The sequence below is a fragment of the Equus quagga genome, chromosome 9 (assembly GCF_021613505.1).
Source record: "Equus quagga isolate Etosha38 chromosome 9, UCLA_HA_Equagga_1.0, whole genome shotgun sequence".
Taxonomy (NCBI): Eukaryota; Metazoa; Chordata; class Mammalia; order Perissodactyla; family Equidae; genus Equus; species Equus quagga.
This window is the reverse complement of record NC_060275.1, coordinates 115,848,797-115,875,925: the sequence shown is the minus strand read 5'-3', so window position 1 is coordinate 115,875,925 and position 27,129 is coordinate 115,848,797. Positions and strand designations below refer to the sequence as shown.

The 27,129-nt window shown below is 44.5% G+C and overlaps 1 protein-coding gene across 1 annotated transcript in view; it reads right to left on the bottom strand.

Annotated features, from left to right (window-relative positions):
- Positions 1 to 26,947, bottom strand: part of NSUN2 (NOP2/Sun RNA methyltransferase 2) — a 29,288-nt gene extending 2,341 nt beyond the window's left edge. The window contains exons 1-18 of the mRNA XM_046671101.1: positions 26,576 to 26,947; positions 26,299 to 26,456; positions 25,010 to 25,114; positions 20,801 to 20,906; positions 17,979 to 18,050; positions 16,818 to 16,902; positions 15,353 to 15,545; positions 13,459 to 13,533; positions 12,500 to 12,630; positions 9,877 to 9,950; positions 9,200 to 9,330; positions 8,734 to 8,830; positions 5,838 to 6,022; positions 5,398 to 5,490; positions 4,442 to 4,577; positions 3,538 to 3,618; positions 3,022 to 3,160; positions 1,518 to 1,557 (exon numbers count right to left, since the gene is read on the bottom strand). Of these exons, the coding sequence (XP_046527057.1) occupies positions 1,518 to 1,557; positions 3,022 to 3,160; positions 3,538 to 3,618; positions 4,442 to 4,577; positions 5,398 to 5,490; positions 5,838 to 6,022; positions 8,734 to 8,830; positions 9,200 to 9,330; positions 9,877 to 9,950; positions 12,500 to 12,630; positions 13,459 to 13,533; positions 15,353 to 15,545; positions 16,818 to 16,902; positions 17,979 to 18,050; positions 20,801 to 20,906; positions 25,010 to 25,114; positions 26,299 to 26,456; positions 26,576 to 26,671 (1,997 nt within the window). The 5' untranslated portion in view covers positions 26,672 to 26,947. The remainder of the gene's footprint in view (positions 1 to 1,517; positions 1,558 to 3,021; positions 3,161 to 3,537; positions 3,619 to 4,441; positions 4,578 to 5,397; positions 5,491 to 5,837; positions 6,023 to 8,733; positions 8,831 to 9,199; positions 9,331 to 9,876; positions 9,951 to 12,499; positions 12,631 to 13,458; positions 13,534 to 15,352; positions 15,546 to 16,817; positions 16,903 to 17,978; positions 18,051 to 20,800; positions 20,907 to 25,009; positions 25,115 to 26,298; positions 26,457 to 26,575) is intronic.
- Positions 26,948 to 27,129: the final 182 nt, after the last annotated feature.

Genomic DNA, 27,129 nt, shown 5'->3' with positions numbered 1-27,129 from the left:
CAAACGTCTGGAAAGCGGCATCTGTGCCAGCTCTCCACCGCTCTGCCCCACCCAAATGCTGTGTCCAGTTACACGTCCACCACGCCCACTGCGACCTCGGCCGCCAGGCTACTGCCCAGGTCCTCCCCAACTCTGCAGGGGACGTCATCTCTTCTCTCAACTGGGTCCCCAGCTTCTGCAGCACTCTCCCTTCCGCTCTGTCTCCCCAGTCCCATTGCTCCCGTTTCCCTGACTTCTCCTCCTCTAAAGCTGGCACATCCCAGAGCAAAACCCTTCTCTTCACCATTGGCAGCATCTTCCTCAGTTTTCTCATCCAGCCCCACGGTTTTAAACAGGATTGATGTGCTCATGAATCCCCAGGGTCTCTATCTGGACCTTCCTCTTCCCTCAATTCCCAAAACTTCTATCTAGCTGTCTACCCAGGTCCACTGGAGGTCTCTCCCAGCAGTTCACATTTATATGTTAGTTCTTCCCTCTTGTTTCCCATTTTAGGGGAGAGTTGCATAACACAAAAGCCCAGAAGCTATCACTGAGTGCCCCTGTCCCTTCAATGCCCACCATCCATCTCGTCAGCTCTGCCTCCAAAACACATCCCAAAGTGGCCCACGGGCACCACTCCCATCGGGGCCTCGGGCACCTGCACCTGCCTCCCAACCCCCTGCTGTCTTACCCCGCGTGCCCCCAGGGGAGCACTGCACACAGGCTGCTCTCCCACCGCCCCGCAGACCTTCAGGGTGCTCGGGCCTGCCCTCCTCGGCGGTGCCCGCGGCTTGTTCCCACCCCAGGGCATGAGCTTCTCAGCTTCCTTCTCACCCCTCAAATTCGGGCAAATTCGACCTTCCCAGAGAAACTGCCACAGCTCTACCTAAGCTCTGCCCCAGGCCCCGCTCGAGCCCTGCACGCTGCTTCATGTCCTCCTGTGGGGAACGGTATTTTATGTTTCACTAGCTGAGGCACCCTGGGCCCACCACTGAGCTCTCTGTCCCATTTCTGGCAAGTGCTGACCATCCAGGACCACTCCTCTGAGGTTCCTGAGGGGCTGGAGACACACGGCTAAGCACCACAGGGCAGGGGTCACGTGGTGGCCGCCAGTGTGAGCTACAGGGGGCTGGACCTGTGCGTCTTCTCCAGCGAATCCCCACACCCTGCCCTAGAGCAACCCTGCCTGAAGCTAACAGGGAGTGCACAAACACTGCCCGAACCAGGAGAGACGGAGCAACCCAGCCTCTCTTGGCTGTTCCAGCTTTACGTTACTTCTGTTTAAGACAGAAATGAGAATTAGATTTCTAAGGCATAGAGAACAAATACTATGTATTTTATTCTCTAAACAAAAATACATTTGGCCTGAGCTAATGTTCTACGAAACATCACCCTCGTTACGATGCACAAGAACAGCACTTCTGTTCTACACTCCCCAAATCCTACCTTTAGGGGAACATTCATAAAAGGCATCTCAGACCACCCGCGCCCCCACTGATGAGACGGCCAAGGCCCGAGTGCAGAGCATCCTCACTTACGTGGGGTCCGGCTCGTACTTCAGGACGACGCTCCCCTTGGCTGGAAGAGAAACACACGTGCATTGGCCAGGCACTCCAGTACGTGGACACCTCTGTTGAGCATAGTCACGTGCCCAGCATTGTAGAAAGAGCAACAAACCATCTCTACTCTTGGTCTCAAGGCTCTCAGTGGAGGAGGGAGGCCTTTCTTTCTAAAAACACGAAGCCATCAGCAAGCCACGTGCCAAGTGGGGCAGTAAAGACCATGTGGCAGAGGACCAGGCAAAGGCCTTTGGGGACGGAGTGGGGCTCCACAGCAAGCCTCTCAGAAGCAGCGAGGTGGGGACTCAACACTGGTTAATTCTCAAAATTCAAGATTAAATAAATAATTGCTCCAAAGCCCGGAAACAGCAAGAAACAACACTCAAAAACTGCCAAAAATTTGGGGCCAGCCCAGTGGCACAGCACTTAAGTTCGCACGTTCCGCTTGGGCGGCCCAGGGTTCACCACTTCAGATCCCGGGTGTGGACCTGTGCACCGCCTGTCAATCCATGCTGTGGCAGGCGTCCCATATATAGAAAAATGGAGGAAGATGGGCACAGATGTTAGCTCAGGGACAGTCTTCCTCAGCAAAACAAGGAGGATTGGCAGCAGATGTTCGCTGATAATCTTCCCCCCCAAAAAAGGAAATAAAATTGTCAAAAATTATATGGCAATCATGTAAATGTAGGATCAAAAGGAAAACAAACAGTTCCTTTATCCTGTACAAGAATCTCCACTGTAACGGTGGTTCTCATCTGACATGAAACGTTTCATCCTCTTCAGGCCATCAGTTTAAACATGAGTAAGAAAGACCCTCACGTAACTGCAATAATTGATTTGTGCAGTTCTCATCAAATTGAGCCAGAAACACTGAACAGTAAGTCATAAAAAATAAACAAGAATAAAAAGAAAAACAAACTCAGAATCCTCAGTGGAATTAAGAGTGATTCGAAGTGGAAGTTAATGAATTCTAAGAGCAACAATGTGACGATAATCTACTTTGGCTGCCAGCAAAGCAGTGGGAATGCTGACAGGACTGCATGCTCCGTTAGGACGGGGTTGGCCAAATGCCAAATGGGCTCGATGGCCTATGTGACTTGGCCTCATGCACCTCGTGATGCTGACACACCCACGCACCAGACACGCCCTGGGCTTCCACACGGGGCTCCTCCCTGGGGCCTGCTCAACGGTGTAACTCGGAGTTCTGGCTGGTGCGCCGGCCAGGCCCCAGTACCTGCACAGATGCCCCGCTGGTGGCTGGCAGCCCACGGCTCCACTAGGGCCTGAGGAAGTAGATCAACCCCAGGGTGACCCTTGACCTTCAAGACACCAAGATGTCAATTATGTTTCCAGAAAGCACTCTGGAATTTGACACAGTCAATAAAAAGAAAGCCTCTGGGAAAGACCCAACGAGTGGGAACAGCTGCATCTTTGCAGCCTTTATAAGGACAAGGTATGCCTCAGTGCAAGTCAAATAGCTTACCCAGGTCCTTAGCTTGGCTGTATGTCTCACTGCTAAGTTTCCTAAAAAATGGATTTTCCTGGGTTAAAAGAATTTTAACATCTTCCATCGACACCGTGATGATTCTTGAATTAATAAATGGATACAATGTATATATTCCCTGTGGGAACAAAGAGAAAGAGGGATCACCATTACAAATGGTACAACCACTTGCCGTCCAGTGTAAAGTGAGCGTCAGGCGTCTTCAGGGGTTTTCTGGGGTCCCTGTCCAGCCTTCACGCCACCAACAGCTCCAGGCAGGTGTGGCCCCCTGCCTAGAATCTGTCCTATGTGAGCAGCATGCCCCTGGGGCAGGAGCAGGAGCAGGAAATCTGCCCTTGCAGAGCTCAGTGCCCGCAGGGCGGTGAAGAGCCGCCACGCGCCAGCCAAGCTGTAGGCATCCGGGCCCATCGGGCTGGGCTTGGAAACACCTTCCTACGCCCGACAGCTTCACATTTACGAGGAGCTACTGCTATCCAGGCCTATTTCCCAAATTACCTCCTGGGCTAACCGGAAAGCACAGTCAAACTCTTCACCGCTGTTATTTCGACACCAGACTTTTATCCCTGTGTTAATAACCTGTACGTGAGAAAATGAGATGAAACACACAAATCAAAGTCACAGGATAATCAATTAAAATAATCCCTTCAAACACGAGGAGGCAGAGCAGTAAGCAGCTGCTGACGTGGAGAAGCGAGAAGAAACCCTGAGAGGCGTCTGACTAAGCGTTCTCAGGGCCCGCCTCACACTCTCAGACGGCAAGGGCTTATGTGGCTTATAGGGACTGAGAGTTACCACGACAGAGGAAACCGGGAAACTCTGAAAAGACAAGAATATGTAAGCACACATTCCATAGGCCATCGGGAGCAAGGATGCTGTCACCCTGAAAGCCACAGAGGACCCCACGAAAGGAGATACAAAAAGGCACCTAATACCCGAGCGCTATTATGCAAACACTCCTGAACCCACGGGCTCCAGACCACACTTGGAGAGGTGTTGCATGACACAGGCAAAGGGAAAAAGGAGTCGGGAAAACAGTAAAGGCAATGAAAATGGGGGCCTAAAAATGAAAATGTCTAAGAAAATGAGAAGAACAAACACTCCCAGAGGCCCACGGGGCAGCAGTAGTCTGACCCTCCCAACCCTCTGTCCCTGCCCTGTGAAACACATGGTGGGAACACCACTGACACTCGGCCCTGGTGAACACAGTGGGGCAGGAAGCACATGGCTGTGCCTCCCGTGCTTGCTAAGGGCTCTGAAACCAGGCAGCAGGCTCGGGTGCCCGCAGCCCACAACGGAGAGCAGACACCAGGACTCGCTCCCCCCGAGAGAAAGCCAAGCAGATGGGGAGCAACACCCACGTCCCTGGCGGTGCACCGTCACCTGTCCGTGAGAGGCGTACCTTCATCCTCTCACTGTTATTCAGCAGCACGTTTCTCAGCTCCTTAGAAACCATGTAGAGCTGCCTTTTCTTCCCTTCTGTAGTCCGAGTTAACAAGTTCATCTTTGGGAATGAAGGATCCAAAGCATAAAATTTCCTATAAACAAGATCGTGCTGTTTACAAGAGTTTAGTTCAAAACTTAACAGACTGTCTCTAGGAATCTTCCTCTCCCCGACAGAAGCCCACCTCTAAAACTCAATGTGATTCAAGGGTGCTCGAGCTGTGCCATGGACTCCCATCCTCTAAACTTAATCTATTTCGCCTGGAACCTCCAAGCAATTTTTATTTGAGGCACAACTACATCAAGGACCTACGTTAACCTCTCTCCCTCAACTGCTAGCCCAAGGACAATGAGCTAAGAACACCTATACGACTTTTGAGGGATTTTTACAAACATATGCAAAGAATCATTACTCAGAGGACAACATAAGTGATCAAGTGATCACTCTGGTAAATATATACTAAAAGTTAATGAATAAAGAACAGATGAACCCAAGAGTGTTTATCCTCGCACCTTACGTCTCTGTTCTGCCTGGGAAATTCCTAATCAGGGTCCCCCACCTTCCACCTGGACCCTCTAGTCTTCATTTCCCAGGCAGGAGACAAGGCGGGCAGCCTTGGCCCCTGAGCTCTAAACTCAACCAGCTGATTACATCCGCGATGACAGTCCAGGGCTCTCCATCTCTGTATCAGCTCCCCTCTGGGCAGTTTACTTTCTCTGATTACTGCTCACTTCAAATTGAAAGGTTCAGTCAACCTCTCAAGTTTCACCCAGCTCTAACATGCAGTTAAAGGAAAAACAAATGCTATACACAGCTAAATAAAAGACTACAGTTAAACGTGACCAGTTGTGATTTTAAAACTCTACAGTAAACTTCTTTAAATGAAGAATTAAAAAGGTTGAATTAACCCTTACTGGATAGGTGGAAACAATGGGTCATCTTCAGGGATAAATACAAACGGATCTTCTTTAAATCCAAATAACTTCATCTTCTTAGATGGAGGAGGACTAAGAAGGGAATGGGGATGAGAGAATCCATCTGTAACCTGAGTAATAACGTCAAATGCCAGAAGCACACCCTTCCTTTCCTCCCAAGCCCCCTTGCCGGCTCCACGAGGGGGGTGTCTCACACCCGCAGGCTCTGCGGAGGCAGGTGTTCCTCCGTGCCTCCAGATGGCAGACCGCAGCACTCACGCCACAAGTTCATCAGCACCGAGCCCCGACCCACGCCAGTGAGGACGCCCCACACCCACCCTCTGCAAAACCACCACAGAACAGCTCTGGGATCCCATTTAATCTACAAGGGCTGGGAAGACACTGGAACGTCAGGATCAAGACATAACCCTTTTTCTTACCCACACACGCCATCTTTCCTATTTCCATTATTCTCTACATTCTCAGTTCTTTCAATTATTTCTGTGTCGCCAATTCCTGCTACAGGTTTGCTTTCCAGCTCGGAGGGGTCTGCAGCTCCTCCTGCTGTGGGGTCTGCAGGGTTTGCCTGCATAGGCTGCCTTGACTGCACAGAGTTGCCCTGCAGCTGTAACAGGCAACAAGTTTGTCCACACTCAGAGAGCAACCCACTTTACACTGCCACAAGAAAATTAAGAACACCAAGCTCACGATATCAATCTTAACTATTTTTCTATAGTATTTTATATACAAAAGACAACAACCTTTTAAAAAGTATTTTAAACCTATTTTCGATCATAAACAGAATTCATGGGCACTGCTTCTTCGAAGTTAAATTCGATTCTACCTTCACCCCATGAGGAGCAGAGCTGGCCCGTTTCCTAGCAGAGGCCGACAACGCAGCCAGCTTGTCTTCGCTTACAGAGCTCCTGTCCATCTGCTCTGTGTAAGGCTCGCTGAGGGACACAAAGGAGCCGAACACCGCCCCTAAACAGCAGGCAAGGCCGAAAAGACAAGTACGTGAATGACTGATGTGAGAAGGACGGTGAAAGCCATCCAAGGCACCAGGATAAACTGCTGTGGAAATGAGGAGGACACAGTGTACCTCCAGGGACCAAGGAAACACCTGTTGAATAACGAATGGTCTTCTGAACTGTGCAACAGTACAAAGTGGCTTTGAGAACAGCAAAATGTTCTACTTAAAATTTTTGTATGTATTTTATATAAAATCTCATATAAAAATTATTTAAAACTATGTCCTTTCTACAAGTCACAAGATTGGTAAAAGTAATAATTCCCAATTCTAATGAAGGAAGCTTACAAATTAGGATACTCACGCACAGAAAAGTTAAACATGTTCCCCAAGGTCACAAAGCCACAAGGCAGACGAGCTGGGGAGACTGTAAAGCGACTAATGCTATGCAACACTGCCTCCCAGAAAACTCTTTTATTTAAATGTTAAAAAAAAAAGCAAAAAACAAAACCACCACTCCAAACCTCTTGACAAGGCGAGTGACAGTACATTCCCTTTCTAGCCCCATCTCTGCTTCTGGAAATGCTGCCTTCTTTTTCAGGGCCCATCTCAATGCCCGATTCTCCAGGAAGCTTTTCCTGCTCCACGTCAGGGATCTAACCTTGCCTCTGTCAATACACCAACAGCACTTCATCAGTATGGCTTTCCCTGGCTTGAACTCTAGCTCTGTCTACATGCCTCATCACTTCAACTAGACCAGGGCGTCCTGAAGACGAAGAGTCCATCTGAGTTACCCGTGTGGCCCCAGCAGCGCCAAGCTGTGCTAGCTCACAGAGCAGGCCACCAAAATATATTTACTCAGCAAAATGAATAAAAAACTGACATAATAACAGAAAAGGGGAGAAGTAATAATATTTAAACGAGCAAATAACACCAAGTTGTTTTAAAAAGTACGACACCACATCAGAGGAGACAGACTGAAGGAAAAGTTCAAAGCCCACTTACATAGGAGGTTACCTGACAAAAAAGTCTATGCAGCCCCACATGCAAGTAAATCTAAAGTACACGTATGTATAACAAGCTCTACACCGGTGCTGTGCAGGACAGAGGCCGCCAGACACATGCGCACCCTAACCACTTCAAAGGTGAGGGTGCTAAGTCAGATGCATCTTAGCATGTAAAACCCACACCTTGTTAAAAACTTAGCATGAAAGCATGTAAAATGCCTCATTAATAACTTCTTAGTTTGATCACATGGAAATAACATTTTAAATGTACTCAGATAAGTAAAACATTATTACAAGTAATTTCACTTTTTTTCCTGTTTACTTTTTTAAATGTGACTGCAAGAAAATGTGAACTGCATCTGTGGCTGGGTTCCACTTTTATCAGAGAGCACTGCTCTCAGCTCCCCAGTGCTACTCCTGACCAGGAAGTCCAGGACTCAGCAGAGCCAAGAATACCACGCAAGTAGACGTCAGTCTCCAAGGGAAATGCTCTCTAGCCCAACACGAATAGCAGGGGGGCTGCCCAAGAAGTGCCCATTTCACTCCTGCGCCAGCCTGAGGCTGTACCTTCCATGTGAATCTGGATTAGCCATATCCCAGAGAAGTGTTTCCTTTCTGTCTCTCTAAAGGCGAAGCACCATTTGTCCTAATTTTAAAGCACAGACATGGAAGAAACAGACCTCCAGACTGATGCCGGGCCATGTTCTATGACTATGGAAGGCTGACATATGAACTAACACCACCAGTGGCGTTGATAAAGAGGACGCACATACTGATAAAGACAGCACATGGTAAACGGCCACTTCGTTTCAAGGCTGGGAAGGCTGCCCTCTTTCTCAATCACTTGCCTTCACCGCCTCCCTTACATCCACCCAGGAGGCAGCTGAGATTCACGGCAATAGTCAGGCTCTCTCTACTCCTTTTCAACCAGGGTGGCCAAAGCCTGTCACTGTCCCTCACAGACGGTGAGGACGGCGGGCCTGAGGTTAGCAGAGCTGCTGACCTGCAGCAGGTTCAAGTGAACCAACCCTCAGGGTCCACGAGCACAGACGCCAGCCCGGGGGGCTCTGATTCAGAGCCACAGAGCAGTCTTTACATCTTTTCAATTTTTACTAAAGAATTAGACTTAAGATTTAGAAGGAACATATTCCACAAACACCGCCTTTCCCACTTCTCTCTCCATTATAAGAAATTGCCTCTTTTTGGAAAACTTAAAATTTAAATGCATTTTCCCCCACCACACATTCAGGGTCAGCCCCCGTCTATCCTCCAAAACTCTTTCCACTGGCCTCTGTCAGTTTCTGCCTGAAATGTACAAAAAGATCACATGGTATGCTACGTTATTTTGAAGTCATTTACCTTTGGTGGACGTTTATTCCATGGCATTGAACATTTTTTCACTAATACTGCCACAAAGAACCCTCCAGTATTTTGATGATGTGGTAATATTCTAAGGCTAAAAAAAAAACACAATTCATACTTTTTAACTGATCCAAAATACATTCGTTTAGTATCTTACCACAACGATGATTTGTGATAGGAAAGTCACATCTTACTATAATATACACACAACCGTCGCTCACAGAATGGCCACTGTGTATTGTGTCTAAAGTTAATGAAGGATCCAGTCTTATCAATTCAGTCCTAACCACCTTCATTATTCACAAATGCCCGATGCCAGCAGCTAGCAGGCACTGGAAAGTTCTTACTTGCTGGAAAGTTCACACACCTGAGGTCGGCCGCGGGAGCAGCCCAGGCCTCACAGGAACGCCACAGGGCCCGACCTCTCCACCTTCCCTCAACGCTGAGCACCCCACCAACTCACCACCGCTCTAGATGCATCGCCTGCAGCTTTTCCGGATCCTTTGGCGGGAACATGGTAGGACGAATCTGGGTATGTCTGTTGTGAGGAACATCGTCCCACTCTGCAAACCACTGTCCATCTTTCGTCATCACCTGAAAAACGAAAGGGTAGGATTCTCAATCACCAGCACCATATAATAGAAAGAAAGTCACAGGGGTAGTGTAAATGCTCTCAAACGTGGTGAATGGTGATTCTCATTTCTCTCCAAAACCAGGACTATTTGCAAAGATAAAAATGAGATCATCTTTTATTCCATAAAACAGAGCAATCATTGTACAAAAGGCATTTTCTAGGTAGTTTTTTTTTTTAAACAAGCCTCAGATTCTTTCAGGCTTAAAACTGAAAAGTGAACTGTTTCATACTGGAAAGGAAGCTTGAATCCTCAGACAATAAAAAATAAAGCAAAGCTATACTTGTGGGGATGAGAACAAACAAAGCTGATTTCTAACTACAGAACAAAGGCAGAAAAATTCCTCTATGGCCAGAGAAAATCATACCACTTGTCATTAAATACCATTTAGAAATTGATTCTAAAATGTATAATCAAACGTAGCATTTATTCAAGTTATCCAAATGCGGATGCTTCAAAATTGTCAAGACGCTAACAAGCCTGTTAAGCCGGAATCCTCAGACATTACCTTCCACTGTGTGAGTCCAGGCATCCACTTCAGTCCTGGCAACTCCGAAGACACATCAGCAAGCTCCAAAGCACCTACGGACCCAAAAGACTTCCTAAAGATCACTCACTCACACAATTAGAACAAGTGAACGTTACGGCATGTACATTACAGCTCAATAAAGCTGGTGAATTAAGGAGTCGCAGAGTCCCCCACTGCATCCTAGACTAAGAGCCAATGCAAAGGCAACCTCATGTGCAACACGGGGCTAGGACTTGAGTGCACAGTCAACTCGTGGTTTCCAGATGTGCACCAGTTAGATGACAGGGGTCTTCACGCCTTTATGTCTAACAAACATTTGAGAACCAAAAAGCAAAATTTAAAGTGACCTGTGAATTTTTAAACATTCAGATTTAGGCCCCAGTTAGTTTTCTAAAATTGCCCATCAGGACAATCAGTCCAGTTTTAAAACACTGTGTCTACAATAGCAATCCTATGACCAGCTGTAAGGTGGGGCCATTATAGCAAACTTTAAATGAACTACCACCCACAGATCACGGACAAAGACGTGACAGCCTCACAGGAGAGGAAAATCCAACAAAGCTCCAGAGAGAAGCCATGAAAAACACAGACAGTTATAAAAACAAATCAAAAGAACCCCCACAGGGACACATGATGGTAAGAAACCTCTGACAAAAGTGTCACCCTGACTCCCGCTATCACATCTGAATATTCCTCCCCTAACAGCGAACACTCAACAGCAGTGTGGGCACACAGAAACCAGCTTTCTTGATCAAACACCGCCCAGGGCTCAGTAGAGACTTCCTGCCGCCATCTGGTCAGAAGCTGCCAGGGCTGCCCCTGCATTGTAAACTGAATGTTCATCGGCCGCCCTTCCTCCAGCTAAGTCCCCAGGGACTTTCGGGTGGGGACCACCCCGCCTCCAGTCAACATCCCAGCAAGTATGAAGTGCAAGGCTCAGCAAAGGTCTAACCCTCCCAGGAAGCCATGAGTACACATGATGCCCAGCCCGGTGGAAATGAGGAGTCTACAGTGCGGTCTGAAACAACCACGTGCAGAAAGATGGCTGCAGCAGCAACTGGAAACCTGCCTGCCCGGTAAGATAATAATTAGAGTACCACACCCATTGTTAAACTTACTATTAAGTTACATCACCCACAGTCCTTCCCTTCACATGCCTTTTGAAAAGACGTAGCCCCGAAAATGTGGAGATGATGATCATGCAAAAAACACCATTCAGAAATCATGTCTTTATATATGCCTACATTAGTATAGCAAAACAAAATAAACTCAATATACTAAATTCGGGTCTAAAGGACTCCAAAGGTGCGAACAGTTAGAGGGCTGACTACAAGCACTGAGCAGAGCAGACCTGAAGCCTGGCCGGCTGTGGACAGACCCCAGGACATACACACTTGTTCCAGTATTTATGTTTCAACTCACTCCTTACGCACATGTACAGAAATCTGGTAGCACTCTATTCTGGAAACATAGATAGTTTGAAACTTTTCATTATTTACTTCAAGGAGAATGAGAGGAAAGGTTAACATTTCAGTGAAAACCTAAAAGGAGAAATAATATTTCATACCAAAATATTATGGAAGTTACTGTTTCAGAACATTTCATACGTTCTGTCCAGTCCCTCAGCATCAACAGTGTTCTAAGACCTCATACCCATTAGGATGGCTACTATCAAAAAACCAGAAAATAACAAGCGCTGGTTGTTAAGTGAGGACGTGGAGAAACTGGAAGCCCATGCATGTTGGTAGGAATGTAAGATGGTGCAGCTGCTGGGAGAACAGCATGGCGGCTCCTCGGTCACACAATTATCACATTATCCTGCGATTCCACTTCTGGGGATACACCCAAAGAACCGAAAGCAGGACGTCAAAGAGTTGTTTCATGCAGCCATGCTCATAGGAGCATTATTCACAACAGCCAAAAACAAGGAAGCAACTCAAACATCCATCAACGGACGAATGGATCAGGAAAATGTGGTCCGCACACACAATGGGATATTAGTCAGTCTTAAAAAAGAAGGAAATTGTAATACATGCTACAACCTGCGTAAACTTTGAAAACATCATGCCAAGGGATAAGCCAGTCACAAGAAGACAAATACTGTAAGAGTCCACTCATAAGAGATATCTAGAGTGGTCAAACAGAGAGACAGAAAATACAATGGTGGAAAAACAAAAATGGGGAGCGGTTTACTGGGTCCAGAATTTCAGTTTTGCAAGGTGAAGAGCTCTGGAGATGGCTGCACAACAATGTGAATGCACTTAATGTTACTAACTGGTATATTTAAAAATAGTTAAGGTGGTAAATTTTACATTATTTGCGTTCTACCACAATTAAAATTGTTTTTAAAACCCAGTGTGATAAGCATCATACGTAATCTTTCAAACTTATTAAAACAAAATGGGCAAACTTCTTAATTCATGAAATACAACAAATCCATTATATAAGCATGTTTTCAGTTGGGGAATCTCATTTTAGATTTATAGTTACAGACTAACCACATAAGCAAATGCTCAGAATAAGATCTACAGGACTATATAACAATAAACAAAATTTTTTGAAAAGTATTTACTTTTATTAAAAATTCGTCAAGCATGCTTACCTTCACTCTTTTCCAGTAAAGATGCTATGACTGCCTCGTCTTCAATGGGGTTTAGAGAACACGTAGAATACACCATTCTACCACCTTCCACCAGCTGTTCTGCACCTCGCGTTGCAATCCGCAGCTGTAAGCTAAGGGTTAAATACTAGGTTACCCTAAGACCAAACATAGCCACACAGCACACACATCATAGGCCCCTATTATATCATACATTCATTACAAGCTTTTACGACAGACATAATAAAGCACAAAATACTCTAGGTAAAATGAACAATTCCCATAAAGAAAAAAACTTTTTAAGGTTCTAAATGGAATTAGAGTAAACCTATACGAGATGGTTCGTATTAATAAAAAAAGCATCTATTTAAATAAACAATGGTTTTGCTGTTCTGTGTACCTTTCTCAACATGTCAACGAGCAAAGCATAAAGCTGATTAATGCCAATTCAGTATATTAGATGAACTTCACTATTAAAAAGCCTCTAAACTTGTACAAATACTTGATTTTTCTTTCTATGAACAATTTGTACCTCTTTGTGCATTCTAATCCTAATGCCTGTTTCACAAAAACAGTGCTAAATATTTATACAGCAACAAAATCAGCTGCTGGAGTTACTTACAGTGAATACTCATTAGCACGCTTTAGATCACCCACAGTCCCACCTTTAAGAATGTATAACTTTTAATGTTAAATGAAAAATAAATACAAAGCTCTGTGGATAGTACAGTCAAAGGTACTATCTACACTTGTACCTGAAAAGTATACTCTTCTGTTTACGACTCTTCGAAGGTTTTAAAAACAACTACTTCTGACAGACAAGCAGACTCTCACGCAGGCGGCCACTAACACCGATGCTTACAGTCGGTCCCTGAGAGATCTGCATGCTCGATTAGGTAATTCCATAACAAGCCTTTACTCGCCGATTTGTCAAACACTCCCAGTCACAGAGCTGTATTTACCCATGCAGCTGCAAGCTATTCAAGGTTGTCCATTTTTTCCAAACATCAATGTTTTTTCTCATAGTGCCATCTCCACTGGAAAGAAAGATAGTGAAGAACTTAACACTCTGTACAGGTAGATGATTAGAGTTTAACAAACTTATTACGTTCAAGCTAAGTTACAAAACAGGTATTATTATTAATACCCATTAGAAGACAATCCAAATTCTCACAAACTACAAGTGACTTTCTATTTCTGTCTTGGGGACACTCTGATACATTAAACTTTTAATTATACTTTTAAATTCAATAGGGAAATAATAGATTTGAAAAAGAAACCTCATTCAACACTTAAAGAGAGAGTAACTTGCTTCCATTTGAGAGAAATACTAGCAAAATTAATTTTCGGGCATAGACCACAAATATCCTGCTACTTAGAAACCTGGTTAGTCAACAGAGGCATTTTAATCAGAATTACATGAATGATAAACTCAGACTCACAGAGGACCTTCCACAGCAAACTCAATTAAGCCAATTTAAGTTCTTTACCAAGAATTTTCTATATATCACAGTTAAACATTTTTGACTTTGTACTTTTATTACTGGAAATTATTTCCACGTAAATTTTATAACCCAGACTTGATTCCTTAATCTTTCTGTCCACATCTAATTTTATCTGCCCAGTTTTTCTGGGGGAATTCCTACATCTGTTGGCTTTCTCTGTAAAGTCTATTTTCCTTGGCAGTCTAGTCACATGTCCTTGAGGTAAAGGGTCTACAGGATGGAAATTTCCTATGAGATATAACGGCTTTCAAATGACTCCCTTCACTTGTATGCTGGTGGTTTAAAATTCTACCACAATCTTAGGAATTTCCTCAGCTTACCGCTTAGTGCTCACAAGGTCGCTTCATTCTCACAAAACATACAAGTGAGTTATATTTCTGATCAAAGGAACACAGGAGTGAGAAAGTAACTGACTCAAAGGAAAACTAGAAAACTGCAACCTAGAGACAAAGGAATGCAGTCCATGACCTATTTTAAATTTTAAAGGGGAACTCTTTCACGTATTTTAAAACGCAGCTATATTCCGTGCTACCAGCTGCAATTTTCAAACTGAGTTCTACCACTAGCAATACGCCCCTTGTTTAAACAAGGTGACATTTAACAGTGATGTTTCGTAGTAAACACCGTGTTTAGTGCTAATAGAGTTTTGTGGCCATTTTGCACTTGATAAACTCATGTGTTCAGAAGGCATTAAACTGTGATCACCACCTATGTCACCGCCCCTGAGAACTTAACAGACATCTTTGGTTTTATTCTCGTTTTTGGTGGAAAAACTCAGTTACGCCATGAAATTCTTTTAGGGTAAATTCTAAAACTCTAAAACTTGTATGTAAAATTTGAAGAAAGAGATGTGTATAAATACAGGTAAAACGAGTTTCTCAAAGGTTTGAACTCCTAACTTTCACGATGCTAAGTAACATCCTTACCATAAAGCCCCCGTGTGATGAGGTATCACTCTACGATGGAGCGTCTTACGCGCGTGTGGGAAAGACGGAGGGAAATACCTGGGATGAGCACATCATTCCCAGCACTAGCCTGAAATGCACCACAGCGAGCGGCTACGGTGCTATTTTCCTCTCAGATATTTTCTTTATCTCTTACTAAAATTACTTATGAAAACCATCCCTTTCTGTAGCTTGTCGTTCTGTATCCTACGTCTGCCGTGCTATTCGTCACTAAGATTGTGAGTGTCTGTCTTCTGCCTAAGGCTCAGTGTCTCTCTCACACCAGCTGCCACAAGAATCACATGTAAACTTGTGCACGTGTTCATGTGCAGCTTCATTTCAGTCTATATTTGATTTGATTTCCTTAGTGGATTTTGGGCTTTCTGGGCTCTTAACAATATAAATACCTGCAAGGGACGTCACACAAAATGCGATCATAGAAGAGAACCTCTTTCCTTCCGTTCACGTCTATCGTGAGTCTCGGTATGCTGGATGCGTCGTGGTTGACCACCATGATGCAGGGGCTGCTCAACCTTTTGGCCTGATGAACGAGCAGGTAGCAGCGCTTGTTGTCCACATCATTAGCGATGACAAATCCCTCTGGGAACATAAAACGTAGGGTCAGGTGAAACATGGCATAAGGAGAATCATTTCCTGAAATACATAAACTCCAGGCTGGCAGATGAGAAATGGCAATCCACTGAACTTAAGACCACAGCTTAAGATCTGCAGGAACTACGTAGGTGGTCCAAAAAGGAACCAGGTGGCTTGGCACAGATTTTCTGGTCACTTCAAAATTTCCAAACTTCAAGATTCATTTGTTTAACAATTATTCACTTCGTACAAACTATTGTGCCAAAGATGCCTTTTCTATTATTAATAACTATTTGTTAAAAAGGAGGACGTGAGGGGATTAAAAAAGGTGTAGAAAACAAAAGAATCACTGGACGAGTGTTTAAAAGCCTGCACGTGTGCTGGGCCCCCTGCTAGACTCTGAGGATCAGACTCCTGGGGCGGGGTCCAGTCTCCTGAACGTCTGTGCTGTTCCCCAGGAGGTTCTAAGCTACACTCCCAGCTAAGAGCCGCTTCTGAAGGTTTCTGGGTGCTGCCTCTTCTCAGTTTGACTTCCTTCAGTTTGACTTCTGTGATAAAGACGTTTACCACAGAAAAGAGGGTTTTTAAAAAACAGTGCTAACAAGCACAACCCTTGAAACAGAATTAGAGCAGCTGGCTTAAATAAAAGCAAGTAGAATGAGACAAAGGCAGACAAAATTATTACAAGACTAACAAACACTATGAACAGTATTTTTCACTTCTTAATGGAATCTCCATAAAGGAGCAGCATTGATATTGTAATAACTGCCATTTTCTAAGCAATTTGCAATTTTATATAACATCTCCCAAGTTCAGAACTGACATCCATTTCATAAGTGTTGTCGAGTAACGTCACATAACTTGCCTATTAAATGGTGGTGGGATTTGAACCTGGGAAGTCTGACAGCATCTCTTAACAACTATACTCTACTGCCTCTCACATAGGCAGTAAATAACCAAAAAAGAAAAGAAAACCAACATGAAACTGTTACTATTGAAAATTCAAACTGAAATCTCTCTAGTATGGCTTAATAAATAAACACCATTTGCTTTTATAGAAAACACACATAATTCTAAACTAAAGGCTCCCTTCCCACAATGTGTGAATGTGGTTTGAGAACTAGGGAAGGCTGTGTGCCAAATGTCCAGTTCCACTTTCAGAGACAGAAAACCCACCTGCTTGTCACAGGCGGCTTCAGGCAATGTTGTGATCTTTTCCTCATCTACAACCCACCAAGGCAGCATTCCTACCCTCCGAAGAGCCAGCCCCACACATACCTGGGAAAGGGACATTCATGTCGGCATGCAGCATCTCAATCAACTGTGCAGTCTTTGATCCAGGTGCCGCACACATATCTAAGATCTATTAACAAAGCAAGAAAATGATGTTTTTATCTTAAGAATTATCAAACATTCTACATTTAAGACAGTTTTATGAGTCATTCTAGTATTTTGATTTCTATTCCAAGACCTAAATACATTTCTCTATAGAATGAACCTATAGCAGGATGTATTTAACTTACATAGATCTCAATATACACTGCCCGCACATCACAGAAGGATACAGATACTCGCTCCACAGGGGATGGGAACAGAATGGCATCAGAACCCAGTGAAAGCAATAAATTTAGGGAAGAACGAGCAAAGATACTAAGTATAAGACGCAGTGTAACATACTGCTACAGGGCAGAGCTGCCCAGGTTCAAATCTCGGCTCAGCCACTGACCAGCCCGGTGACCTCGGGTCAGTGACTTCAACTTTTCTTTGCCTCCTTTTCCTCATCCAGAAAAATGGGGATAGTGATAGCATCTACTCTCACAGGGATGTGTGGATAACAAATGAATTAATTCATGAAAAGAATGCAGAACAATGCTCGGCATAGAACAAGCTCTAGACACACACTCACTAGGATTTCAATCTGACTTAGTCAAGACCATTGACGACAGTCTGTGTAGTAAATAAATTAATAAACAAACTTGAAAAGGGAAGAAAACAGTTATCCAAGTTGTAAAAATTAAACAGGACAAAAATGCAAAAAAGAACCTAAAACAAAATATATATCATTCCCTACTTTATCCAAAGTGAAAAAACAAAAACAAAACCAAGGATTAATTATATTAAGAAAAAAGGTCTCGTGGATCGGCCCGGTGGTGCAGTGGTTAAGTTCGCACATTCTGCTTCTCGGCGGCCCGGGGTTCGCCGGTTCGGATCCCAGGTGTGGACATGGCACCACTTGGCATGCCATACTGTGGTAGGCGTCCCACATATAAAGTAGAGGAAGATGCACACAGATGTTAGCTCAGGGCCAGGCTTTCTCAGCAAAAAAGAGGAGGACTGGCAATAGTTAGCTCAGGGCTAATCTTCCTCAAAAAAAAAAGAAGAAAGGTCTCAACAAAACAGAGGCAGCCCACCCACCGCAATTTCCCACGTGACACACACCTTATGGTGAGGGTGGGCGTTCAGCAACAGTGGTGGAATCATGCTAACGGCTTCTTGACGGCTGATATTTCCCTTAGAAAACAAAATTTTAAAGAAATCAGCAATGACATTAGAAAAGGGAAAAGATCCCAATATTGGGCATTATTTCAAATGCAACAGAAAAAGACCATACATTCATACACGAAAAAAAGTCATATCACACGCACATTAAATAAGTAGGACAGATTTTTATACTAAGAGATAAATGGTTTTATACTAGGAGATAAAAAATGCCAGGTAAAGCCTAGGTAGGGATGACCATTAATACTAAAAGTTACTGTTAAAGTACCAGAAATGCAGGTATAATACTGAATTTTATTTAAAAAGGGGACTTGAAGCTCACACAGTCCCAATTTGCCATCTTAGGAAAGTAGGAAGTTAGACGAGCATCTCTCAAAGGTAGACAATGCCTCTGAAAGACTTTCAGTAACAGCAACAACCGAAGCACGCACAAGACAGAAAGCCACTGTTGGGAAGCTTTTCCCCCTTAGATTCTATCACTTAGTCCTCCTGTTCTCAGGAACAGGCCACATCTGCTTTCTATTCCTGAGAACTGCCTCTCAAAAAGACGAAGACACGGGGCCTAGTCCCATGGCCTAGTGATTAAATTTGGCAGGCTCAGCTTTGGTGGCCCGCGTTCAGTTCCTGGGCATGGTCCTACACCACTTGGCAGCAGCCATGCTGTGGGGCAACCCACGTGCAAAGGAGAGGAAAACTGGCATAGATGTGCCACAGCTCAGGGCAAATCTTCCTCAAGCAAAAAAAGCAAGATTGGCAACAGACGTTGGCTCACGGACAATCTTCCTCAGCAAAAAAAAACCCAAAAAACAAAAAAGATGAAGACATCAACCACTGCTCCTCTCTTCCCTTCTCAACGATAAATATCGAAAATTCTTCACTAAATCATCCCTCCTTAAGGTCTTCACTAGTGGGCCAGGGCAACTGTTAAAATGTGTAACTGTTCAGATGCAGACAAAATTTTCTTGATGAAGTTCAGCACATGCCTCAACCACAACTCTATTTTAGCAGCCATAAGAACGAATGCCTTAAAAAAAAAAAGCCGTAACATACAGCTACCAGGAAGGTTCTGCCCCTTTACAACACAGGTCTTTCGTACGTCAACGGACATCATCTGATACTTCAGGATCTGACTAATTCGTACATTCATACCTGCTCATTTTCACCTCGTGGGCTTCTGGCCAGCAAGGAGTCTGTGAAGACTAAATCCTGATCAGCTCACTACGCACACTGATTCCAAGCTCTGAGTTATACCTGCAATTCTGATAAGCCTGCCCTGTTTTCACCCAAAGCATTAAAGTAGGATGGAGATGTCAGGCCCTCTACTACAGACACGCCAGCAGTGAGTCACCTGATGCACAGCCAGTCTGAAGAACCCAGAGAGCATCCGGCCCTGCTGACTCCTGATGAAAACCTAGACTGGCTCCTTACGATGTATGCGACCAACACTGAACTCCCACCTCCTGCACCTTGTGGAGTCACCAAAATCTGGCTCTTCACAACCTACCCAACCATGCATCACTCCATCCCCATGAAGCCTCTGCTCTGCCGAAGCTCAAACCTAAACCATTCTCCAGCAATCTCTTCATCCTCACCTGACCTTCCCTCCAGATTAAAAGCTAAGCCAGAAAATCCTTTCTTGTAGTCACCCAAGCACAGAAATCAGGTATGTGGCAGTACTTAGTTCTGTTTCTTCCTCACTAATGGGGGGGCGGGGGGGAAGGGGGAGGTGGGACGGACACAACACACAAGAGCTCAGTTTACCAGGGTACCTAAATGGACAGAAAGCCAGCACAGTAGGAAACAGCTGTGGGTTGAGCAGAGGTCAGAACTGGGCAAGGTGAAGGGTTTCTAGATTGGTTATGGCTTCAGGGAAGAAACAAGAGAAACACAATAATTCTGTGAAGTGGACAGAGAAGCTCAGAACGAAAACGAAATAAGCATCATCTGGGACACACAGAGGTATCCTTGGCTAGAAAAAGGAGACCAGAAACTAGGAAGAGGCAATTTCTGAATTTAAATCATGAGATGATTAAGAATTCCAAAAGAATGAAAAGGAAACAGAAAAGCTTAAAATCTCCAGGCTTTGTGGGTATTCATTTAATCACATATCGCCTGAGGGAACAATTATTCCGTTGGGGACAGTTTGATGTTAAAGGTAAGCAGCCTAGTGACGGAACTGTAATCGAGGAATTTGAGACGGCAAAGAAACAGAGAGGTCATTTTACAAGAACCAAAGTTGTCATATTTAGGTGTTTTCTGTATGTTTGTTTTAGCAAAGGTGGAGTATAGATAGAAGCAAGAAAAAACAAAAGCGATAAAAAGTGAGTTTAAAAATCTCACTTTTAATAAAATAAATAACATGGCCATGAGAACATATTACTTTTCCTGTCCAACAGGCCCCTGCAGGTGCACCTCAGGAAGTGAGAGTGGATGGGCAGTGGTCTCCTGAAGGACGCCCCACCCAGGGGGCGAGTGCTGTGCTCACCCCAGCCCTGCAGCCACCCAAACCCAAGAGGGCGAGAAACGAGAAACCAAGGCGACAACTGTCACAACGTCCTCACTAAATTTCAGGATTAGATGAGCCAAACAAGGTAACAGCTATATAGTCAGAAATTACAGCTGGCAGAGACACTTACAGGTGTCTTTTCTGCATGCCTTACCTGCCTAATTGCTCCCAGTACAAGCATGGTTAAAGGATAGCTATAATACTAGTGAGCAGTAAAGCTTTAAGGAAACCAAGAAATCAAAACAAATCTACTCACAGATTCAGTTTCGCTAACCAGAAACTGGTGAAACTTTTCCAGTTGGGGAGACTTTCTCAAGATTTTTCGACTTAAATTTGTGTGCCAGGCAAGTTCTTCAGGATACCTGACCAAAAAGAAAGTAAAACATTTAGGGATTAGATATATTAAAGTGCTCTCCTGACAACTTCTTACCTATACAGGTCACATACCAAATGAGACACCCATTTTGTTCTACTTGCTCACATGCACCATCCTCTCAAGTACAGTCAGCCGACACTGCATGATGTCCCCGGGACATAAGGAGCACAGTTCTACCTGCACCAGGGCCCAGCAAAAACAGGAGAGCCGGGGCTTACAAGAAACACTCGCATGTGGTATCATTATAAAAGTTTAATGATGAATGTTCAAGAACAGATAAAGTGGAGACTCCTCTGCTTTTCGCTACATATGGTAAGTTAACAACGGTATAGAGGTCACCAGAAAAAGAGACATAAGATAAATTACTTAAATTTAAAGAAGTACAGATCATACAGAATAACATAATGGGGTAAGGCAGGTTATCAGAACATTTGACAAAAATGTCATTACAATCCTTTTTACTGTATTTTTCACTATTTCTAAAACAAACCAGTCCTATAATGCACTAAAATATTTTAAATATTAAAAAACCTTGGAAAGCACCAGTGCGTCAACTTGATCTCCTAGGCTGTTGTTTACACAGGCCTAAGAATGAAGCACCCCCTGCCATTTCTGTAAATGTGTCTGACCTTTCTGTTAATGATAAGGTCACTGATTAGCAAATGTGTTCTTAAACCTGGCTCGCGCCCGTCCATTGATGTCCACTTGCACAAGTCAGTACACTGACGCAACACACGCCCACAACTCACCCACTGCCAAGGTAAACACAACCTGTCCCTCGGTGATAAATGTTACTGCAATTTCAGCCCTTATTATTAAGTCCTAGGTGTAATAATGAGCTTAATTTAACAATGCAAGGTTACAACATTTCCACTGTCAAACTACAGCTAAGGTGACAGCCATGAAAATGAAACCAGAATATCTGGAAAACAACACATTTGACTACTCTGAAACTGAGAGCCCATTTGACAGAAACAAACCCAGGCCTTAGACTGTGAGACACTACTCAAATGTCATGATATTATGAGATACATTTGAAAAATTCTTTCTACCAAAAAATGAGGCTTAAACTGGCTGATCTGTTCACGGGCACCCTCCAAATGTCCCCAGTGCTTTCATTCTATTTCCTATGCCAGGTACCCTCTTCAATATTTAACCTGTTTCAAAAATATAAAAGGAAAATACAATCATACTTATCAGGCAATCAAAAAACTAAGAGTTTAGTTTTAAATATTCCTCATTAGAGGTGAAATGGTACAGATACACTCACCTTTGGCTTTAGCTGTAGTATTCTGCAAAGTCTGCCATCCCATTGCAACCTTTGCAAGGCTGAACAGAGAAATGCCTACTTTTATTTAATTTCTGGCAACCCTGAACCGGCTGTGATCAATGACAGTATAATCATGCCAAGTTACCATCTTACCAATTCACCAAAACATCATTAGTCTGAATGCTGCATGCCATCAGTTATTGTAAATACCTGAGTTTTCATTTTCAAACACAGATAAGCAGTCTAGATATGAGCTGAGTGAATGTTTCCTTATGTGCCTTATAGTTTCTAAGAGTTCAAATGTAAATTTACTGTAACAAGATTAAAATTCTACTCCAAGTAATTACGATTGTGACAGCTGTTAATCTTATGAAAAAACTACTTAACAACTTTCAAAGACTTAAATACAAAAACACACTGACAGTTAAAATGAATAAAAAGAATGTTTCACATATAACTTTAGGAACAACTTTTTTGAGCCAACAAATGTTTATTAAAATCTTTGCAGATTTTAACATCAAACAAAATAATCACAAAGAAATGTACTTAATGCTTAGCGATGTAATTCAAATTTAGCTCGAGTCTGTAAAGCCCTATTTGGAAACTTATCAAGTCTCTAAAGGATAACTTAAAAGCACCACTGCCACCTTTACAACTCGAAAATTCTTAAGGAAAAATAAAATCTCTGTAAATACACACAACATCTATGATAAACCAGCTCCAATCCAGACATTAAAAAAAACATAAAAAAGAATGATAAGGTGTGTTAACAACATATTGTCAAAACAAGGCTTTTAGAAGAACATTTTAGGACAATTCCTTACAGTTCTGCGTCTGTGAAGAGTAAGGGGAAAAATGAAATCTGCCTAAGGTCTAGTCCCATACTTAAAACTCCTTCTGGAAAACATGGTCCCCAAAAACACTTCTCTAAATCTTATTCTAAAATGTACCAAAAAGTTAAGAAACACATTATATGATCTTTTTTTTTTGAACAACATAGAAAACCACCAGACATCTTGGTAAGTTTCTGCTTTACTTGCTTGCTGAGAGATTTAGGGGTATCCCACATCTGCCAAGTGAATTTGATTGAATAAATGTTTATACAGTAAAACTGTCATGCAACTGTCACTGATAATGAAAACAGCTAAGTATCAGGAAGCCAAATCATACAATATGTTGTTCACACCCTTCAGCTCGGTGTACAGAAAAGTAAAGCAAACAATCACACAAACAGAATGACTGGTTGTTATCAGACAGTGATTCACTTTCATTCTTCGACCACAGACAACCTTGGCTGGATACAATTTTAGCATCTGGCCCTTCAGTATTCACGCAAAATGTGTATGCTGTACACACCTATGATATGGACACTGGAAACCCAAACGGCCAACGAAAAAGAAAAGTAAGCAAATCTAAAGCCCATGATTAATGAAAACCTGACCCTGGTTTGTGATCACTAAAAGGGTATCTAGAGAGGAAAGATAACATCACCCACTTGAATAGTCAAAACCTCTACAAGCTGCCAGACAATGCTGGTAAAATTCACCTTTTTACAGCAATCATTTAAAATAAGTTTTTCTGTTTTGTGAGAACTCTCAGTGTCTCAAAGCTGATAATCTGAAATGTGGAACTATAACAATTTACTTTAACGATTCTTTTTTTTTTGACGAAGATTAGCCCTGAGCTAACATCTAGCGCCAATCCTCCTCTTTTTGCTGAGGAAGACCAGCCCTGAGCTAACACAGGTGCCCATCTTCCTCTACTTTATATGTGGGACGCATGCCACAGCATGGTTTGGTAAGTGGTGGGTAAGTCCACACCCGGGATGCGAACTAGCAAACCCCAAGCCGCTGAAGCGGAAGTGGAGCACGGGAACTTAACCACTGTGCTACCATGCTGGCCCCTAATGACTTTCATATCTACAAATTAACCCAGGGCTTGTCGTCCCAACAGTTTGTGCTTGAATATTTCAGGTATTTTACAGGACAGCCTTACACTGTCAACACAAGGGATTGTCTTCAGACACCTGAGACTTGAACTGGGCCATGGGAACAAAGCACCTCCAGCCCAGGTAAAGAAAGAATTAGCACGGGGGTGCAGAGTACGCTTGGGCGCTGGAGGCAGTGGGAAGACAATCAGCTGGGCAGCCTTGGCGAACCTTGTGAGCTTAAGTCTGTCCTTTTTATGAAGGTAGAGAAGCCACTCTGCAACAGTTTTGACATGAGAAAACAAGGGGTTTAAATGGAAATGATAGAAGTGGCAACATCACAGAAGGAAAGAGGCTGGACAGACCTGGAAAAATTGACTGAACTCCATGATTCAAATATAGAGAGCCACAATTCATACATGAAAACTTGCACACCAGCGTAAAGTAATATCAAAAGGGGCTGGCCCCGTGGCTGAGTGGTTAAGTTCGCATGCTCTGCTGCAGTGGCCCAGGGTTTCACCAGTTCGGTTCCTGGGCGCGGACATGGCACCACTTGTCAGGCCACGTTGAGGTAGTGTCCCACATCCCGCAACAAAGATATACAACTATGTGGGGGCGGGAGGGGGGATGGTTTGGGGAGATAAAGCAGGGGAAAAATAAAAAAGAAGACCGGCAACAGTTGTTAGCTCAGGGCCAATCTTTAAAAAAAAAAAAGTAAAAAAAAAAATTAATATCAATAAAAAGCACCAGGTAAAAGAACAAGAGAATGTCTGGGAAGTATATTCACGTTCTTTCGCGCTGACAGCAAATGCATTACCAAGAAATACATTCAAGTGACAAAGATTAAAATCCCAGGGAAACATCCAACAGCATGAAGCTTTGTTGTACCTACCAACTGAGGGGCTGTGGAACTTCAACTTTCTGACCATCCACCTCCAGGTCCTCCAATTCCTTGAAATACTTGTTCTTTAAGCAATGGAGAATCTCTTTTGCATGGCTATTAAAAAATAAGCACATTTCAAACTGATCTGACAGGCTAATTTAATACGTTTTATCTTTTTGTAAATTTAAGATTACAAAGGTTTTAAAACTAAAATTATCTTTACATGAGAGAAGACATTCCCTAATCACTGCCTTTTTATTCTATTCCTTTACAATTTAATCAGTCTTCGTTGTTTAATCACTAAAGGGCGATAAACTATATACAATACCACCATATTCCTTCCCTCCTAAATGTGCCTACAGTTCCATTTTTACTTGCAGCTGATCTTGGAAAGACATCACGACAAAGATTTAAGAAGAGAGTGCCAGAAGTTGTACGCAACTCTGTAATGTCACAAATTCTCCTGCGTTTCAAGGGGCAGGCATCCTCAGCTCACGAATCCCCAGGAGTCAACCCTTTCCCCGACTTCATTTTTGTTTCTTATTCTAGCTTCCCAACTTGCAATACCTCCTTAACCCATTGTCGACGAAAATAATCCACAACCAATCTATAAATGAAAATTTGGGTGAGTTTATTCTGAGCTTAAATCTGAGGATTATAACCCAGGAGAGTCTTTCCACAAAGGAACAGAGCACTCCAAAGAAGTGGGCGTATACAGGGTGGTTATATACCCTCAAAGAGTATGTTTCACATATGATTGAAATGTCCCTTTTACAACAGTCACCAGGCTGCTCTGTCGGCACAGCGATTGATGGCAACGGCAGACAGGTCTGCTGTCTCAGTGAACACCGCGGGGTGGCAGGTGTGTTGCCAGAGATGAGCACTGCAATGGGTTCCCAGCCTAAAGAAAGATGCTTAATGTTTAAGGAGATGCCAACGTTGGGAGGGGGGAGAGAAGTTGCACCTTTATCTCAAGGGCCTTTGCTCTTGCCATAACGAATCTCTAAAGCAGATATACAATGCATGCTCAACGGCGCAAGACAAGGTCAGGCCGAATTAGGTTTACACAAAGTGGCTTCCTCATATACTCCAATATATCCTACTACTTGCCATTTTTATTTGTCACCATGCCGTTGGACCCCTGCGCTCCCTCCTCAATGCTTCCAGACTCCAGAATCCACACCGCTGACATGCAGCGGCTCTCCAATACTGTTAACGCTTTCGGGTGAAAACATCCTCGTTTTTAACTTTGGGCCCCCTCGTACCAATTCATGAGGAAACAAGCAAGGTCCCCCTACCTTTTGTAACCAGTAATTCTCAACGTGGCGGGGAGGGGCTCCCGGAGCGCTCCCATAAACTGGTCCCACTCGCCCTCGGGCACAATCTTGAGCTCCTGGTAGTAGTGCTCGAAGAGCTTGTTCTCCTTGACGATCTCGGGATACCCGCCTTCCCAGCCCTGCGGAACAAGAAGGACGTCCACCCAGGCCCGTGCAGCCGCCTCCCCCCCGCGCCCCGCAGGCCTCGGGGTCGGACAGGCCTACGCGGGGCCCCGGCCCGCCTTCGCCTGGCTCCTACCGCCTCACTGCGCTTCCCGCCGCCCTGGGCACCGTCCTCCGCGCCGTCCGGCCGCTGCCTCTGCTGCAGTCGCCGCCCCCGCGCCCGCCGCCCCATGGCCCCCGCAGCCGCGCACGCCACCCGTGTCCACTGGCCAGCCACCGCCGCTGCCGCCGCCGGACTTCCGGGCCGAGCTGAGGCCCCCGCGCGCCGCGCCGCGCCTGCTCCTCTTGGGGTCCGTAGGGACCTTCAAGTGCGCCAAAAGCTCCGCGACCCGCGCCCCGGAAAACAACGAGCGGGAAGAACCGCCGCCAGCCCCGCGTGGGACAGCTGAGCCAAAGAGGAGTCCACAGGTGCCTGCGCGCCAGCGTCCAGGTTTCCCGCGCGGCCTCAGGCAGCTCCGCGGACAGCCCGGGGTCGCGCGTGCGCAGAACGGCGGGGGTGGGGCGGGCCAGGGAGGGGGCGGGGACTCCGGCGTGTGGGCGGTGCTGGGCCTGAGGTGGGGCGGGGCTCCTGCCGAGTGGGCGAGGCGGGCCGCTCTGCAGCCCGCCCGCGGCCCGCCCTCCGCTGCGCCC